Source organism: Pagrus major, chromosome 10, assembly GCF_040436345.1.
Source record: "Pagrus major chromosome 10, Pma_NU_1.0".
In the NCBI taxonomy this organism is placed as follows: domain Eukaryota; kingdom Metazoa; phylum Chordata; class Actinopteri; order Spariformes; family Sparidae; genus Pagrus; species Pagrus major.
This window is the reverse complement of record NC_133224.1, coordinates 9,005,207-9,024,209: the sequence shown is the minus strand read 5'-3', so window position 1 is coordinate 9,024,209 and position 19,003 is coordinate 9,005,207. Positions and strand designations below refer to the sequence as shown.

Here is a 19,003-nt window from a genome sequence, read left to right as displayed (position 1 = left end):
TCATTATTGTGAGACCTCAGTGTCCTTAATGATGGCTATACTATTACATCTCTCACTATTATGATTTAGTATCTTACAATTATGTGACTTTTTTCTCGTATATATGACACAATGTCTCTTAATGTTGAAGTGGATTACTGTTTTATATATATCTTACAGATACAGAAAGAAAAAAACTACTTTGTTGCAAATTCAATTGTAAAAATGTGTAATGTAATAGAAAATTAACATTTAAAAACACATGATATGAGCTCTAAATAGTCTGATATGCTGGTGTCCATGTAATTTGTACTGAGTAGGTTACAATCATGACTTAATTGACAACAGGGATAAAAAAAATCAAATGGAAATGTTTTGCATAACACATTTTATTGTGTACAATCGTAAAAAAAACCCAACAAACAACAAACCATCAAAATGAAGACCACTTTTCCTCCACCCTTCTTCCAAGGCACTATCTATAAAACTGTACAGTACAACACACACAAACATCTGGATTATCACTGTTTTGACCTTCCCCTTACAAATGTCTAGAAGTGTATATGAAGATGATCAAATGATTGGATTACTTTGGAAATAAGTGACTGTATGTGAATGTTTGTTCTACTAACATCAGCAGGATAACTTAAATAGAATCATTGCAATCACACGGTGGGTTTGCGCTGTGACGCAGTGTTAAGTAGTTTAGCTTTTTACAACTTTTACAACATAATTTCAATGCTATCATTTTTACAGGATACTCTTGATATTGTGATCTTATATACAGTGCTTCAGTCGGCGAACATTTTAAGGAGCTTTTCCACATAGCTGTGGACAAAAAGCTCCAACTGCCGTTTAAAAAACTGAACTCTTGGACATTGATGTGTCAACAAAAACTGAGGTGATGACAGAGGTCACCCCAGGCATTTGTAAGAGATTTAATTTTCATCTTCAGATCCTGCTCAAACGTAAGCATTTCGTCCGTAAGTACTTGCAGCCACGCTTCTGGTCGGTGCAACTCCAGAATATACAGTTCCCCTGGCTTGATAAGGCAAAGGGCTGCAAAATAAGACGGTTCAATAAAAACATCAGTCACTGAGGCTTTATGTCTTAAAATCAAGAATCTTTAAAGCATTTCAAAGGCATTTCTCACAGAAGATATTGATGTGTCATAATGAAAAAGCACAGGTGTTGCTAGCAATAATGGATTTGTTCTACGACAGTGAGCCAGCATGCACAATACCAGGATCTTGAAACTGAAGCCACTAAATGGAATTCGTCCATCTACAATTATGTCTTTTACAATTAAATCATATTGATCTTATAATGATTTTTGCAGATTTTATGTTGTTTTCAGCCGATTTTTTACAGCATGTGTACAAGCAGGAGTGTCCTTTTTAATCCTACCACGGGGGGCGCCAAACTCAATTTTCAAATCCTACACATAGTTGCTTTAAAACAGTCTGCAGCCTAGTCCAAACACGCCTGCCATGGGGTGCCCCTTTATCATTTTCACCCCTGCCGATTTGTGTACTGTCCTTCTGAGTGACACTACTATTTGAAACATATAAACAGCTAATCCAGCTGGGTTCAAGGATCATGACTAATCAGTTATCACCACTTCTGATTTATATTCCCCTTCATCCCCCAATACCATAATACCATATGATATCATTCACTCTTGCATAATGACACTTATTAGAGGTATTTTGCATCATTAACATAGAAACAAGTTCAGATTGTAACGTCCAGTGAGAGCTCCGATTGCATCCCAAAGGTGAATTAAAAAAGTTTAGCCACAAGGAGGCGCCAGAGGGTTTCAAGGTTCATGAGGTCCGCCTAAGCAAAACATTCATCATGTGTTCAATATGTGCATGTAAAGTCTAAAAGAATTGGAAAATAAAATATAAATGGATACTTTTCTGTATCTGTTACCGTCTTTGTCAAAATTGAATGCCCATTCATTCAGTAATATTCCTATATGTTATGGTATTGACAGAGGTAGCTACGTAATAAATTAAAATAATTGGTCACGAGAAAAATACAAATAAATAACAAAAAAATCATTTAAAACCTTATAGGCGCATATATTTCTGCATGTTGCCTGTTTAATTTCTAAGACTTTATGTTGATTTTCAAATATATATTCAGTTAAAAAGCAGTCTAGCTTGAAATGATTTATCTGATTAAATTATTTGTAATATAATCAATTTATTGATATACCATAACATTTATACCTATATGAATTCTTTCATTAATCCATCTCTTTAGCCTTAGGTAAGACTTTACATTTAAAAGAGACTTTCACTAATTTACATGAAGTATATGGAGGATCTCGAGTGCAATTCAACGTTTTTACAAGCAGTCAGTCTACCAATAAATTTGTTAATATTACATTTTGGTTACTAAACACAGTTAGAGTTGAACTTACTATTTTTCCTCAGTGCCAATCTTGCAGGAGCAGGTGAGACAGGATCCTCCGGCGATGGCGAGCACAGCCGAGCACCAGCCGATGTAAAGACCTTCTCCTATTTCATACCTGCGACACACAGCAGAGTTTTAGTTAACAGGTCAGGCCTTTTTTATTTTTGCTTTTCGTCTTCCCCTCCCCTCTCCTCCCCTCCCCCTCACCACCACTACCTTACCTTATGCCAGGATAGAATGGGTCAAAGAAATCCTGAGTGATGTTGACGGCGTACCAGGACACAGCGACCATTGTGCACACACCTTTAGAGAGGAGTAGAACAAATCAAATATTCTTTAATTATTGAGAAAGTGGCAGGCGGAAGCTGCCAGATAGTTTGACAAAGGTCCAAAGTCTTGAAGGGAACCAGGAAGAAATGAATGGATGATTGATTAGACAGATATCTTGAAAATATTTGTTTTCATCTTTCTTACCTTGAAGTATGAAAAAGACCCCAGCGGTGCCAGCAATCCTCCCTTTAAGAACATAGTTTTCCCCTCCAGCCTTTGAGCATTGTACTCCTATCAGGGCCGCAAACAGTCCAATGGTGCCCAACACTATCGATGTGATCATCAGGGCACGAGACGCTTGGATGTAACCTAGACACAAGATCAAAATAAACAAAAACAGACACCGAATTCACCATCTTTTACTCGTCATCTGCCACGAAAGGGGTCATAAGATATGGTCGGTTTGCAAGATTTGATGTTGGCCTGTGAACATGTGTCATCATGAACTTTTAAAGTTCAACAGAGCAAAAGTTCAGGGTGTCCAACGGCCCATAAAATCATGAAATCTTCCTTTAACAGGCACTTTTTATGGCATAATCATGGTTTCCTGACAAAGCAACAGTGTTTTCGGTCATGTAGCTACTTTTTATAAAGTTAAAATGGGCTAATGATTGATGTTTTGTCGATAAAAAAAAAACAAAACTGTATAATTAAAGTGGCAACAATTGATTCATTTGTCACAGTTAAATTTAACGTTTTTTTTGTCGACCTACCGCTCAAAGCGAGCAGCGACGGGAACTCCCTGCAGTTATGAACCCCCGTCGAATCCGTCGCACATGACATCCACAAGTTTTCGTAGATGGTGGAGGTGGTGATGACATTCCCGTCGACGGTGGACGTCCTCCAGTAACGGTTCGGCAGGCACACCCCCACCATCACCCAACCGATGAACCCCAGAACCAGAGCTACTACTTCCACAATCGGATCCATGACCCCACCACGGCCCAGCAGTCAAGTAAGAGTAAATCCAGATCTCGAGTTTTAAAAAAAAATCAATAAAACTTCTAAAAATCAGATTTGGGTATGATAGAAGGGAGAGTATCTGAGAGTGCGGTGTGTCTTCTCTGTCTCTGTGAGATGTGTCCAGCTCCAACAGATATGTATAATGATTTATATGACTTGCCTTCTCTCCTCCCCCTTCCCCTCACCTCACACACACGCTCTATCTTCTTTTTTTTTTTTTCATTTTACACCCCTGAAACTCAACAGGTGTTTATCGTCTCGCTCTCAGGGTCCAACGATCATCTGTCTCTCTAAATGACACTGCACTGTGTATGTTTATTAGACGCATTCAACCACCTTTGCTTCCATTAAAATGCATCTGATCACAAGGAATTGAAAAACGATGCTTTTGCGAAAATGTTGATAACTGTATTTTCATATCCCACGTTACATACTGAAGAAGCATTACACAAAACCTTTTTAATAAAGCTCATTCCCTCTTGTTAGTTTTATTGTTTGGGTTTGAAAATCTCAAGGCCGTAACACACAAGGTCGCAATCACTGAGCGTCACACCCATCATCTTGCAACATTTTGGAAAGCCACCAACATCTTATTGGTCGAATTTGAACCTTAAAGGGGCACTATGTAGAAATTCAAACTCAGAATTTCAATATTTACAATATTAATGAGTCGATACAAACGTAGTAATATTTATTTTTCCATAAGTGAATAAACAAGCTGTTCTCAGACGAAAATAAAGTCCCCAGAACACTGTTTGAAGCTAGAAACGTGGCAGGGTCTGCCACATATAAACAAACTGAAACAGTATGAAATTGTTTTGTCCTTTAAGGTCAGTTTGTTTATTCAGTTTATTCAGTCATGAAAACAACGAGAGCTTGTTTATTTAGGTTGTAAAGGCATAAACAATCATTACTCCTCTGATTAAAATTTCTCCCCCAAAACTACATAGTGCACCTTTAAACTCAAAGCTAAAAAACAAAAGGTCTAAAGTTACCCAGTTCATCCTGTAGTTTCTGTGTTTGTGTGACTTCATTAATAATCCCCCTGATAGCTGCTAGGTCAGCATTGCCAAATCCAGGGCAGGTCACACACACCGATAATGTTAAGATAAATCTTAACCTGCATTTCAGACAAAGCCACTCAAGTATAAAGAGGGGAGGTGATTTGTAAACCTCCTTTAAACCCGGTTGGTTAAAGGTCGAGAGTGAAGTTCCAGAAACAGACGCACAGTTCATCAACAATAAACCTGACCCGAACTGCTCATCGGTTTTCTGGAAGGAAGTGAGAGGAGAAGTGTTTGCAAAGTGAGTTTGTTGCCTGTAAATCAGCTGCAGTGATGCAGAAATGGTTGTGAAATCTATTTTTTATCATTTTGAAAGAGGTGACAGTTATTACTCAAGATGATAATGTTATTCCGCTCACCAGATGTTTGATTCTTTTATATGTTTTGGTCCTAAAGTATTGTTTTTTTTCATACTGCAGAACTATTTTTCCCTCAATAAACAGGTAGTTTCTTTGAAATAAAGGCTGCTGCTGCTGTTGTGCAATTATCAATGATGAAATAAACTGATTGCAGATGGCCACTTTTTTCCAGAACAATAAAGGCTAGTACATGAAGCAATATGAAAGGGCTTAATCTCAGTCACAGGCCAATTATCTTGATGCAATTTGAATAGCCGTGTTAGGAGTTAGCTTTGTACTTCTTGACGTAAAGTGTTTTTTTTTTTATGTAACAAAGGTTAGGCTTCTTCACTGATTTGAACAAAGACCTAAATATAATAATAAAGTTAAATCAAATGGTTCATTTTTAACAGTTTGCTGTGTTTTCTTATATTAATCATGCTTGCAGAGTGGCTCCGTGGATAGTAAAGTCACTCTTTTTCTCCAACTAGTCTATTTAATGGATCGCAGTGAAACTTTGTGTTCCCAGAGGATGAACCCTAATGACGCCGGTGATCCCCTGAGTTTTCTTCATGTGCCACCAAAGTGTAAACCCACTACAACGCCACCCATTGGTTTCTGGACTCGTTCTTGAAGTCTTGAGTTTGGCATCCCGGCCGTCACCGTCTTGTTTTTTCAGAACCAGAAGTGACCATATTTGGACAAGTGGGTGGAGCTGGGGAGGATATCCTGATAAGACACACCATAGTAATGACTTGTTGAAGATGTGGTAGCCACGCCCGAAAGCATACCCTGCTTTATCGTCTATTTTACTCTAAACAAGACCATCATTTACAAAATTAACATCATACTGTGTTCAAGAAGACTTGAAACTAGCGAGTCAAACAATTCACTCATTAGGAAACTGTCTCAACAATCTCAACAAATGCACTCTTATCCTCTTTGAGATGAATTGTAATAACTTTTCATCAGGCCAGAATCTAAATTCGTCCAGTACTTTTCTTTATGACCAAATACCTGCAAAACTAATGACATTCACTTTGCCTACATGTTAGCATACTGGTGCACATGGTTAACATACAGTACCTGCTTAACATCAGCATGTTAGCATTGTCATTGTAAGCATGTTAGCATGCTGATGTTAGCATCTAGCTCGAAGTAACGCTGGGTACACTGCTCCTATTTCATTATAAACACAAAGGCAAGTACGTTTATTATTCAAAGTTGCACTAACTGATTTCTTTGGCAACATGAGGGCAACAAAAACAAGATGTGAAAAGCAAAAGGTTGGAATAGTCATGGAGCAATATTATCATTCATCTGGAGTCATGTTTGTGGCTCTTTTGCCCAAGAAAAATTACTCTCAAAGGAGACAATAAAGGCCAATCTATATCTAATCAAATCTAATCAAATCAAATCAAATCAAATCAAATCTTATCTAATCTAATCTAATCTAATCTAATCTAATCTAATCTAATCTAATCTATTTTCTCTGTTTCTATGCTCTGTTTAACAAAAGTGAAAAATCTGGTTCTTTAGCTGCTAAATGCTCCGCTATGCTTACCAGCTAATCGCTAACTCTGTCTGATTTTTAGAGCTTTCTCTCTGAAAAAAACTGCCTGCTGTGCCCTTAAATGACGCTTCGAGAGTGGTGAGAGTGAACAAAAACAGTAAAGGTGGAGGTCGGGCAGCCAAGTCACATGCTGATATTCACTTTAAAGTTCCCTGAAGCGGAGAGAAGCTGCAGGTTTAAGCAACATATGATCATAATGCTTCACCAATTTACATTATAATGGAAAAATACAGCTAAAAACACTGTGGCAGTTCACATGACAGAGGGCAGAAATTGAAACCACAGATAAAATAAACTCATTGGCCTTCCTCTTCTACCTCCACCTCTGGAAACTTGATCCTGCCCCACCATAAATGTCTCATTTTATAGACGAGCTGTTTGCGAAGCCCATTTTACAGCTCCCTCGCCCGCAGCATGAGTTTGATGAGTTTGTGTTTCTAGACACAAATGTCACAATGACTTTCCCTTTGAAAACAAAGTTTATGTGATTTTTTTTTTTTTTTTTAAAGATCATGACTTTTGCACATGGTTTCTAGGTTTAACTCATTGATGAGATGTTGGATAAGCACGTGAGGAGGACGGACAGCACAGAATAGATCAGTACTAATAAAAAAGGCGTCTGTGCGCTGGTTTATTTACATAAAGATAGGAGCAACCAGTGTGAAAATTAAAATTGAAGTTACTGTTTTAAAAGATAGAGACGGTTCTTGCTTAATTTAGAACCATCTTGTTGTCCAGACCTATATTAAAAACGTTTTGCCTAAAAATTTTGCCTATTTTCAATGAGATATTTATGTGCTGTTCAAAATTTTATGATGTTTGTGGGTTGCCACTCAGATCTGATCAAAACCACACCCTCACGATACTGACGAAGCAAATCATCTGGCTTTATGAGTGTTGAACGATGTTTTCTTTCCAAGACTAAACTAAACTAAACAAGACTAAATGCTCAGGAAAACTTGCAGGGTTGCATTTACTGACCAAAATATTAAAAAGAAAAGTATAACCTCACACACCTCCTTGGATGGTCCCATTTCCTGTGATGGGAAGTTCATTCTTCCAACTTCAGTGTGTTCATTCGTAATGTGGAAACAACATGGACGCTACTAACAAGACGTGTCGTATTTTATTGCTTACAGCGTTTAAACATGTTGATAGCTGTTTGATGTTTGAAGATCTATATTACAAAGTGACACAGCAACACCAGTACGTTCTCTAAAACCACAAATATAGTGGTTTAACATAACTTGTTATCAAGGGTCATGCTAATAAATAACTTTTCTAACCAATCTAGGTCACTTTACGAAGACAGCAACTCTGGAGCAAAAAATTAATATTTTACGTGAATTAATCAACCACCAACCAAACATTTGGATTCATCTGGCATGTCTCTTCGTTTATGAAGTCACCAAAATTTTCTGACTTGTTTCAAAAGGGTAGCATCCACATGAATGCTCCCAGTCAGAAATTCATATTTCTGATTATTCCGACACCACATTGATGTACTATTCTTTACCCTAACCCTTTTCACATGAACACTCCCCAAAATTTCCTGCAATTCCTTATGGTTTGGTAGAAGTTACTAATCAATGACATGTTGATCACAGTTTCAGTTTAATTCCTATCAGCTCTGTAAAGTTAAGACCATCGTTTATGCTGCTGTGGTAAAATAAAAAAAATAAATAACAGATAGCCTATGTATTTAAACAGAGCTCATGTACAGCCATGATAGCAGATCCGAGAGGCTGTACTTAGGTGCAGCCTAGCCTTGAGATAAATGCTAACACTTGCATGGCAACCATATCAGTTTAGTGTGTTAGCATGTTAACATTTGCTAATTAGCACTAAATACAAAGTACAGCTTACGCTGATGGGAGGGCCAAAAGTTTTTCTGGTATTTGGTTATAATAAGTATTAATGATGCTGCTTGATTAAAAGTTAGGAGATCACCTAAGTTCATACAGTTATGCCTGAGGAGAAAGTGAATCTGTACACTATTTTTCTATGGCAATCTATCCAGTTGTTCCTTAGACATTATTTGCAAAACTGCAAAATCAGTACAATAAAAAAGATAGAAGGAAATGATTAAAACTAGGAAAGAATATCAAACATTAACTTCACATAAAAATGTGACAAAAAGCAAATTTTACTGTCTGTCTCGGTGCGTGCAGTAATAAAAAGTGACAGACAATAAAGTGGTGTTCTGCTGGATTATACAGTAACTACAAATTACTGTGTGATGACATGTATACAGGGTATGAAATACTCAATGAACATTGGCCCTCACAACTGAAACTCACTGAAGCTGATCTGAATTACACCAACTCTGATTAATCATTGATGTTAAAGTGTTTATCTGTGCACGAGATGAGTCTGAAGACAAGTCCAGCTTTGGTTAGTTATTATGTTTATATTCTGTTTGGATATTAGATTATTTTTACACACCCTGATGTCTGGTTTTCTCTTTTCGTTTACCCACTTGACCACCTCTTTCACACCACAAAAGATTATTGTTTTCACTCATCTGTCCCTGGGGAGTTTCGGTCCTCTCAGGTGGGTTAATGAGTAACTCCCCACGAGGCTGATAACACCACACAGAACTGATAGCTTCCATAAGCCTTCCTGTCGTAAAACAGCAACTTGAATCGCCCCGGGGGTCAAGATATCATGACGATCGACAGGACTGAACTAGGCCAGGCACGTTTTTGTTCAAACAAGTACGGCCCAATCTGAGTGCTAAACACTTAGTTAATGATCATAATGCACCCTCTAACAGTGACCACATAAAACCTTATTATAAAGTTAATAGTGTCAATAAATGACAGTGATAAGAATGGAATTATAGACTTTGCTCCATCAACAAAAGATTCTTATGAAAAAAACTGATAAAATGTTGCCAGTTTACTGGAAAATCTGTTTCTTGGTCTTTCATAACAGTTAGAAGCATAAGGAATACTCGTCATATACTTTTATATGTAGATGATACAATTTTATATGCATTTAGTTTTTCTTCCTTTCAATCAATGTCTAGGTCGCAGACTTTTAAACCTCATGTGGAGCAACTGGCACAACAATTAAATATGTTTTATTTTACATCAGTACATGGAGACCCAAAATGAACAATATCAAAAGAATGTGTTGGTGTGTTGGTTGGTTGGTTGGTTGGTTTCTTTAGTTTGTTGGTCGGTTGGTTTGTTGATTGGTTAGCTGGTTGTTTGATTGGTTAGTTGACTGGCTGGTTGGTTGGTTAGTTCATTGGCTGGTTGGTTAGTTAGTTTGTTTGTTGGCTAGTTGGTTAGTTGATTGGCTGGTTGGTTTGTTGGTTGACTGGTCGGTTAGTTGAATGGCTGGTTGATTGGTTGGTTGGTTAATTGATTGGTTGGTTTGTTGTCTGGTCTGTTTGTTGGTTGGTTAGTTGGTTGCTTGATAGAACATATTTCCACAAAACTTGGATTGAGGATTGGTCTCGCCCTAGATTAGACCCCATTAACTTCTGATGTTCATCTGAATAAAGAGACAGATTCAGAAATGTTTTCACACCTTCTTTTATATTGTAAGATAGGGTGTATTTTTTCTACATTTTTGTTAATTTCTCAAGAAATAATGCATAGACATTGATGAAAAAAAATCTGGTGTATCTGTGTATGAGTGAGTGCGTGTGGCGGTACTGGCTGTAAAGTCCTTACAGGCCAGCCCAACCTACATAAAAATATAAGCAAAAAACATTTTTACCTAGGGGAATGCCCAATGTCTGCTACTTGGACAATAAACAATAAACAAATGCCTCTTTTGGATATAATAAACAAATGCCTCTTCCCGCTATAATAAATAAATGCGCTCCTACAAGCCCCAGGGGAATGAAATAGTAAACTGAAGGTGTAAAGGGGCTTGGGTTTTAAGGGGTTCCCCAAATAAACAAAGATCCCTGACAAATTCAGGGTTATTTATTGGATGTGTAGTCATGACATATATGTTCTATGTTTGCATCACATGAAGGAACTACAAACTTTCATTTCTTTATGCAATCTTGTTGTATAATGTTGTATAAATTCCCTTAATTTCATAGAACAAAAGCTTTATCTGTCAAGAAAAAATTAAAAATCTCATGAGATACATTCATGTGCGTACTCGACACTTATTTCACGAGAACAAAACTCTCAGCTGCAAATCATTTTATTTAACAAGATGGAAAACACAATCCATTAAATGTAGCACAGGTATATGGTAGGAAATGCATTTTACATGACAAAGGTTTTAATTTAAATTTTAAAGTTGTATTCAGAACAAATGAAAAGAAACCTCATGCCAAATAATTGCAAACGTCCTCATCGCCTCCACAGCAGCAGCTGGACTTACAGTTTTCTACCAGCTTTATGGCAGAGTCGGTGCTACCCCACCAGCAAACACACCACACTGTTGCTTTTGGCATCACAAGCTACACGCTCTTTTACAATACTTTCCTTAACAATGCTTTTCTTCATGGCAAAAATAATCAAACAGTTACAGAACCACAACAGCACTTTCATAAAGATATTTTTTTTTTACAAAATGTAAATGTCAACTTAGGAAGTTTAGGCTGAAGTGCACACTAAGAAGTTACATAAAACTGAGCTGCACCTCGACTATTCTGCTGTATTTACACAAATAAAAAGAAAGTGCCATGCCATAGTGTGTGAATAGACAGCCCAGTAATGTGGTGAATCGCAAACCTGTTAAAATATGAAAACAGGTTATGCACTGTCGTTATTCAAACCCTTTAATGTGTTTCAGTACATATTCAACTTCAAACCAATATGTTATATTTCCTTAAGCTTTCTCCTTTAAGTTTGATTTTTTTTTTATGCAGGGGAGGGGTCAGTGTGTCAGTCCAGCAAAATGTAGACACGTGGTCCCATGTCCGCGTTAGGATTTAGCAGCTCCCTTTGACACAGCCAAGCCGATGAGTCCCGCTAAACCCGCCACGCCGAGGCCGATTCCCCCGACGATGGCCATGCCAACCAAGCCATCTAGACAACAACAGGTGAGTGTCAGCAGTCTGTATTCATTTACTTTAACAACGACTGATAAAATTCTGTTATTATGTTTATACTCAGATTGTTTGTCACCTTTCTTCAGGGCCTTGTCGATGAGTTTCTCCAGGTCCAGAGCCTGCTTGTTCCCCGGCTCGTTCTTGAGAAGAGTTCGGATGTACTTCAGGGCTTTCTCATATTCCTGGAAGAAGAACAGGGCAGAGGAAATAGAAAGCACTCTCAGATGTGTGCACATTTTAAATGATGTATAATCAAATGTAAGGGCTGCATTAAAAATAATGAACATGCTGGAGCTGCAACCATTAGTCGATTTAATGATTGAAAGAAACTTAGTTGTGAAACTATTTTGATTATTGATTAATCGTTTCAGTCATTTTTCATGCAAAAATGTAAAACATTTGATAGTTCCAGCTTCTTAAGTCTTTCTTTGTCATTTATGATAGAAAATAATCTTTATAGAGTCTTTGGGTTTTGGACTGTTGGTTGGACAAAACAAGCAATTTGAAGACGTCTCTTTGGGCTTTTGGGAATTGTCTTCGACACTTTATAGAAGTGATTTATTGATAAATCGTGAAAGTAATCCTCAGAGTAATCCATATTAAAAATAATTGTTACTTGCAGCCCTCAAAAATGCTACAATTTTAATGTAAATCAATTAACAATGTGTGAGTATTCATGTGAAATGCTCAGGTAGAACATCCTACAAAACATTGTCATTATCTCAGGAATGACACTCACTTTGAGTCTGTAGTTGGCCACTGCAAGGTAGAACAGGAAGTCCCGGGAGTCGTCTTTGGATGATTTCTGAACGAGCTCTGAAAAAAAAACAAAACAAATAAGCTAATATGTTACACAATTGTCACTTTGCGATATTAACTGTCACTTCATATACTTTTGTCCTTTTATTCTAACGGCATCCAGTTGGCAAACAAGATATCATCTCAATTATCTATATTATCATTATAGGCTAAAGCATCCAAGTTGAGCTGGACAACTTGACAATGTACTGATGAGTTGATCGACAGAAACAATTTTGATAATTGATTAATCATCTGGTTATTTAAAAAGAAAAACGAGAATGTAATCTATTTCCTGGTTACACTTCCTGGATATAAATAGTTAAGTGACAGTTTTTTTTGAGTCCTCTGTGATCAAATAACTTTGGGTTTTGGACTCTTGGCCAGACAAAGCAAGAGCACTAAAGTTTTCACCTTTGGCTCTTGGCAGATAAAAGTTTCCCTTTTCTTGATTTTATAGACCAAACAATGAATTAGGAAAATTATCTGCATATAAATTGATTGTGCAAATAATGGTTGGATGCAGCCACTCATAATACTATTTCTAATAAAGATCTATAAAAGTCTACAGTCCTTTATTCTACATTTAATCCTCCATTCATATAATAAGGGTTATGATCGGATTCCTTTTATTATATATACACATTTATATCCCAATGATTTGTTTACTTTTTCTGTTTACCATCTACCACACCTTTCCTGTTTTTTAAATAATATAAGAAAGTAGAAGATACTGCATTTTCAATCCCTTCTGAGTTTAACCATCTGATATACAGTAAGCATATACTGTAATGATTGAAGGCATAACACAAAAACCAGCATCCATCAACTACAGAAAACCACAACGAAATGTTTCCTAAGAGTATTTTCAGACAAATTAATAATCTATTTGTCGAGTAACAATATAATGTGGCTGAGCATGTGATTTAATTCATTTCATTTTAATAACTGTATTTTGTGAATAAGGGCAGTATTTTTTTTATAAAACTAAGAATGTGGCAAAGCAAAGAAAACGTAAAATACAGTGTTAAGAATATACCTTTTTAAAAAAAAAAATACAAAAAAATAATGAACTCACCTTCCAAGAGCACAATTCCCTTCTTGATATCCTCTGAGTATTTACTCCTGATCAGACACCACGCATATTCAAACTTTGTTTCTTTGGACACGGCTCCCTTCAACAGCTCATTGTTGTATTTCTTCTCAAATTTCTGTCAAAACAAAAACACAATCCGTCCTTTATGAAGCGACCACAGAACCGACGTTGTGTCACATTTAATTAAATCATCTGTACAGGAAGGGAGTGACACCGAAACAGCTCGCTTTGCTGATATTACATTTCATATATTGTGTTGATTCTGGCAGATGTCGCACTTATTGTGTCATGTTTGCTGAGTAAACACTAGCCTACGTAGTAGTTTATCTTCAGCTGTTATGGCGTTAAAGTCCCTAAAGTACATTCAATTCCCAATCTGTTATGAACATGAGTCATTTAATTCTATTAGCGGACATTACGGTCACACTGCGGCCAGTTTCTGATCATAAACATCATCATTAGCATTTAGCTAGCTTTGTGACGTGACAAACTATCTCCCGATACGTCGTTTTTTTTAACATACATGACAGCATTTACCGAGTGAACATATGTTTAACGAACACCAGAATATGTCCCTTATTTGTTAATGTGTATGTTCAATGAAAGAAAGAGGTTTAATTATTTGTAAACTTACTAAAAGGTCTTCAGGAGCTACCACATCGCCCACAACAGCCTCCATGTTTCCGGAAACTGCTTCTGGGCACGCCCCCTCTTATCACGTGACACACATGTTGGCGACGTAATCTCTAGAACACTCCTGTTATGTCTGTTTCACTATAATAATAATAATAATAATAATAATAATAATAATAATAACAACAGCAATAATAATATTGATAATAATAACAATCACACTTATGTTCAGAGGAAAATTATGTTTTTTTTATTGACCTAATTTGCAGTTTTATGTGAACAAAGAGACATTGCAGCTAAAAAGTACTAAAATAAGCAACTAAACAATGATGTCTAAGGATGGTGTCGAGGCTCCATCAGTTCTTCCCGAGGTGTGCTGGAGAAAAGGCTAGAGGCAACAGTTCACTGAGGCTGGTTTCTTTGTACGATCCATCCGGCTTGGTCAGGTATACAGTCCAGTCTGATCCAAACTGGTGAAGAGAGAGAGATGTGTACAGTGGTGAAGGAGAAAATACCAACATGCAAAATGTATACATTATTCTATATGAAAGGTTTCATCTTTTGAATGTATTCTGTTAACTGTTCCATATTATCAGTGATGGAATGTAAATTTTACTCAGGTGATGTACTTCCATTTTCTGCTACTTTATACCTCCAATCCACTACATTTTGGAGGCAAATATTGTACTTTTCACTCTACTACATTAGGCTATTCGATAACTTTAGTTACTTGTTACTTTGCATATTGCATGCTGCATTTTATTTTATCAGCAGTTGGATTAAAAAAACAAAACAAAAACTGATTTCATTAATCAGAAAAAAACTGTATATGGAATGTGATAATCTGTCTAGCCTATTATTATTTTTCACTTGAGTAAAAGTAGAAAATAATGTGTTTTAATATTACGTTGGTAAAAGTGAAAGTCACCCATACTATATATAGTCATATTCCTATAATAGCTGAATTTGACATCTTCAAAACCGCTGAATCTGTATTATAGTGTGAGAAAAGAGACAAAAAAGTCCTCTTCTCTTAGTCTAGTTTACTGAACAATGCTGCTCTACTTTATAAGGAAGCTACATTTTACTGTACCAGGTTATTTGTATCAATTATTAACGTGCCTGTAAAATACAGCTGCTCCTGATATACACACACCCACTGTCTACTGCAATACCCAGATATGGGTCCGACATTAAGAGTTAGTACTCCTGGTTTATATACACTGGAAAAAATCGACTTTTTATTAAGTCATTTTTGTCTTGGATTCAGTCCTTTGGTTTTTTCTTAAAAAATCTGCCAGTGAAGTGAAATATTTATGTAATTTGTAATTTGTAATTTGATTTAGAAAATTAGGTTTTATGGGGTTGTTTCAGGATTGTTGGCACTGGTCATAGATGAGACGTCTCACCTCCATTAGAACCTGCCGACACGCTCCGCACGGCCCCACAAAGCGGTCTTTGATATCACTAACGTAGAAAAGAGAGAGAGAGAGGAAAACTGCATTAAAATATTCTGCTATAAGAAACTGTTAATGTGCCATTAATGTCATTAATACTGAGAGGGTCACCATGTCACAGCTATGGCAGTGAAGCGTCTGTGTCCCTCTACCACGGCCCGCTGGATGGCCGTCCGCTCAGCACACACTGTCAGACCGTAGGAGGCGTTCTCCACGTTACAGCCTGAAAGTACACAAATACTTAGACTCTGGACTCTTGTTTTTACACTCACTGAACTCAGTTTAGACACTGTACTTTATGGGTTGTACTATTATTCTGCTGTTTTTATATTCTGAAAAGTGCTGCTTGTATAAAGTTTGCTTGAACTATCAAAAGTCACAAGAATACTCATTATGCTCCAGAATGGCACTTCTAAATGTTATGTCACTTTTACATATATTATTGTATTATTACTGATGTGTTTGTGTATATGCAGGATTTTATTTTGGTTAATTTAATTTAGGTCAGCATCATAATTAACCTGTACTGTAAAGCCAAGACTGTGAGCTAAGCTAGAACAGATGCATAGAATTGATATAAAACAAGAAAGAATATGTAGAAAGCAGAATACTACCATCATTATGGAGTACTGAACTACTTGTAAATAACTAGTGGTTTAATTACATTTTGCAGTAGCCTGCTGGTAGTTCACCTACATTCATACTTCCATAGTTATTCTAGTTTAAACACTTTTCTTGGTGCCATTTTTGTGTCATTAACTAAAACTACTTTTTTATCATTGTTCAGGTTGCAAAGCTATGCTTTCAAAGTATATTAATATCATTATTTAATTATTTGACTCATTATGCGACACAGGTGCAATATCAGTCAACTGTGCAATTTCAATATGTGCAATGGTGAAAACAACTGATGAGTTTGTTTCTTGTTTGTATTGTTTATGGTGTTTTTACCGTTTTATTTTCCTCTCATTCATATCTTGCTTTTTTTTGCTTATTTACCTTTATTATTATTGTTATTATTATTATTATTATTATTATTATTAATTATTATTATTATTGATGCTATATTTGTTTTTCTATCCCCCTTGCTGCTGTAACAATGCAAAATTCCCCACTGTGGGACTAATTAAGAATTATCTTACCCAATTTCATCTTCCCAGTCATTCAATATTATATATATTGTGAGCATCTATTATGTACAAAATGAAGAACAAAAACATTATTATTATTAAGAAATTGCAATTAAAATATTCTTAAATGTAAGGAATGGAAATTGGGCAACAGGTGAGGTATCTTGTGTCTGCAGGTGGCAGTGTTAGCAGCATGAAATAGGCTACAGATATGATTATTGCACTACAGTACATGTACATGGTTATTTTCCACCACTGCACTTTCAGTTTTCAGTTGTTGTTGATGACTTTTTGTATGTTTAAATTAGGTAAAAATACCAAAGCCACAATTTACAAGTCTACGGAAGCCCTAAAGGGCCATGCATTCATACATTTTATTTCCTCCCTTTTCCCGTGATAACGAGTTAATTTCATTTGTTTTCTGGAGATCTCGAGTTATTATCTCGAAATAACAACTGCCGTTTTCCCGAGATAACAGGATAATTTTCTCGAGATCTCGAGATAACGAAACTTTGTTTTCCCGAGATAACGATATAATTAATTCGAGATCTTGAGAAAACAAAACGATAGTGTAGTATATTAAATCATTGCAGGAAACATCATTCAGTGTAGCAATGTCAGAGGAGCAGGAGCATATCGATCACCACGTCACATATCTTTTCAATCAAGGCCTGACACAGGCTGAAATAGCATTATGCCTTGCTATTACAGATAATATACACATTAGTGTGCGTAATCTAAAAAGACGGTTAGCAAGGCTTCAGCTACATCGGCGGCGCAATCTAAGTGAGCCTGATGTCGTCGTTAACTACATAGCTGACCAGCTACGAGGTCCCGGGCGTCTCCATAATCTCAGGCCTATCATATCACAGTCATTATCTCGAGATCTCGAAATAATTATATCGTTATCTCGGAAAAACAAAGTTTCGTTATCTCGAGATCTCGAGATAATTATCCCGTTATCTCTAAACGGCAGATGTTATTTCGAGATAATAATTCGAGATCTCGAGAAAACAAATGAAATTAACCTGTTATCACGGGAAAACGGAGGAAATAAAATGTATGAATGCATGGCCCTTTCGGGCTTCCGTACAAGTCCTTACTTGAGTAGAAGTATTAAGAGCACAATATACTGATTTAATGTGCCACACTTTTTAATTATTTCTTTAATCTGGCTAGTGTTCAAAATACATTTATAATTAAAGTATAAGTATAAATTAGCATTCAATCAAGTTCATTACCTCAAAATTGCTCTCTCCTCTGTCTACCACAGTTTTGATGGCTGTGGAGTCACCTGTTGGGTCGTTACCTGTTATTATAGCGCCATCTGCTGTTAAAATGGCCGCACCGACAGGGAACCGGCTGTATGGACAGTATGCCATGTCCCGGGCCTGCAGGCACTTTGAAACGAGCTCTTTAACTGTATCTGCGCATCACACAAACCACAAGCATTTAACAGAACAGGGTTAGATAGCATTTATAATGAGCCACACCATGAGACAGGTGAAATAGAAAATGGAGGAGGTTTGGTATGAAGGAGCCCGTACAGAGGCTGTGGCACAGAGAGAAAGACTTGCCTGTCATTGCAGAAGAAGACTGGTCGCAGTTTTGTTGAGTCCTTCGTCACCTTTTACAGCTTAAATTAAAATTCAACCGGCCACGTTGGCCGACACGAGCAGGAATAGCGGGGTTCATTTCAGCTCCTGAGCTCCACGCGCTTTGTTTACCTTTACGTTATTGGCTGGCTGACCGGAGCGTCATCGATCAGTTTGTTTGGGCACTGGACCACATGAGACCTGGCTTTTGTGTCCAGTTCTCGCGAGATAAAGGGGGCAAAACACAGCTCAAAGCTAAGGTAAGTGAACTTTAACCAGGTTGTAACCTCATTGGAGTACCGCTGAGTGACGCCATTTTGTGGTAAAAGTTGGGAGGAAATAGTGTTGAAGATGTTTTTATATTTCACAAAAGGATTCACATAATGTCAAACTTCATTTAAAACTTACATTACAGCCCCCAAAACAACTATTACAAAGACAAAACCAATGCAAAAATGCATATTGACTATTTAGAAAGTCTGAACAGATTTACACATCTCTCAGTGGACAAAATAGTTCATACTTATTTAAAATTACAAGTTACAGGTATAATTGGCAACTGTTGAATCGTTTTTCAAGCAAATATGCCACCAT

General features: G+C 36.8%; 3 protein-coding genes across 3 annotated transcripts; all 3 read right to left on the bottom strand.

Moving 5' to 3' along the window:
- Positions 1 to 350: 350 nt before the first annotated feature.
- cldn15a (claudin 15a) lies at positions 351 to 3,816 on the bottom strand. Its single transcript, XM_073475638.1, has 5 exons — positions 3,447 to 3,816; positions 2,878 to 3,042; positions 2,625 to 2,706; positions 2,411 to 2,518; positions 351 to 1,038 (listed from the first exon to the last, which is right to left on the bottom strand). Exons 1-5 carry the CDS (start codon positions 3,661 to 3,663, stop codon positions 942 to 944), a joined length of 669 nt encoding a protein of 222 aa, XP_073331739.1. The 5' UTR covers positions 3,664 to 3,816; the 3' UTR covers positions 351 to 941.
- Positions 3,817 to 10,828: 7,012 nt separating this feature from the next.
- fis1 (fission, mitochondrial 1) lies at positions 10,829 to 14,295 on the bottom strand. The gene is made up of 5 exons (XM_073475639.1): positions 14,229 to 14,295; positions 13,577 to 13,709; positions 12,440 to 12,516; positions 11,777 to 11,882; positions 10,829 to 11,677 (listed from the first exon to the last, which is right to left on the bottom strand). Exons 1-5 carry the CDS (start codon positions 14,271 to 14,273, stop codon positions 11,574 to 11,576), a joined length of 465 nt encoding a protein of 154 aa, XP_073331740.1. The 5' UTR covers positions 14,274 to 14,295; the 3' UTR covers positions 10,829 to 11,573.
- Positions 14,296 to 14,449: 154 nt separating this feature from the next.
- On the bottom strand, positions 14,450 to 18,500 carry LOC141004136 (cytidine deaminase). The gene is made up of 5 exons (XM_073475634.1): positions 18,392 to 18,500; positions 18,124 to 18,240; positions 15,796 to 15,907; positions 15,637 to 15,694; positions 14,450 to 14,697 (listed from the first exon to the last, which is right to left on the bottom strand). Exons 1-5 carry the CDS (start codon positions 18,396 to 18,398, stop codon positions 14,584 to 14,586), a joined length of 408 nt encoding a protein of 135 aa, XP_073331735.1. The 5' UTR covers positions 18,399 to 18,500; the 3' UTR covers positions 14,450 to 14,583.
- Positions 18,501 to 19,003: the final 503 nt, after the last annotated feature.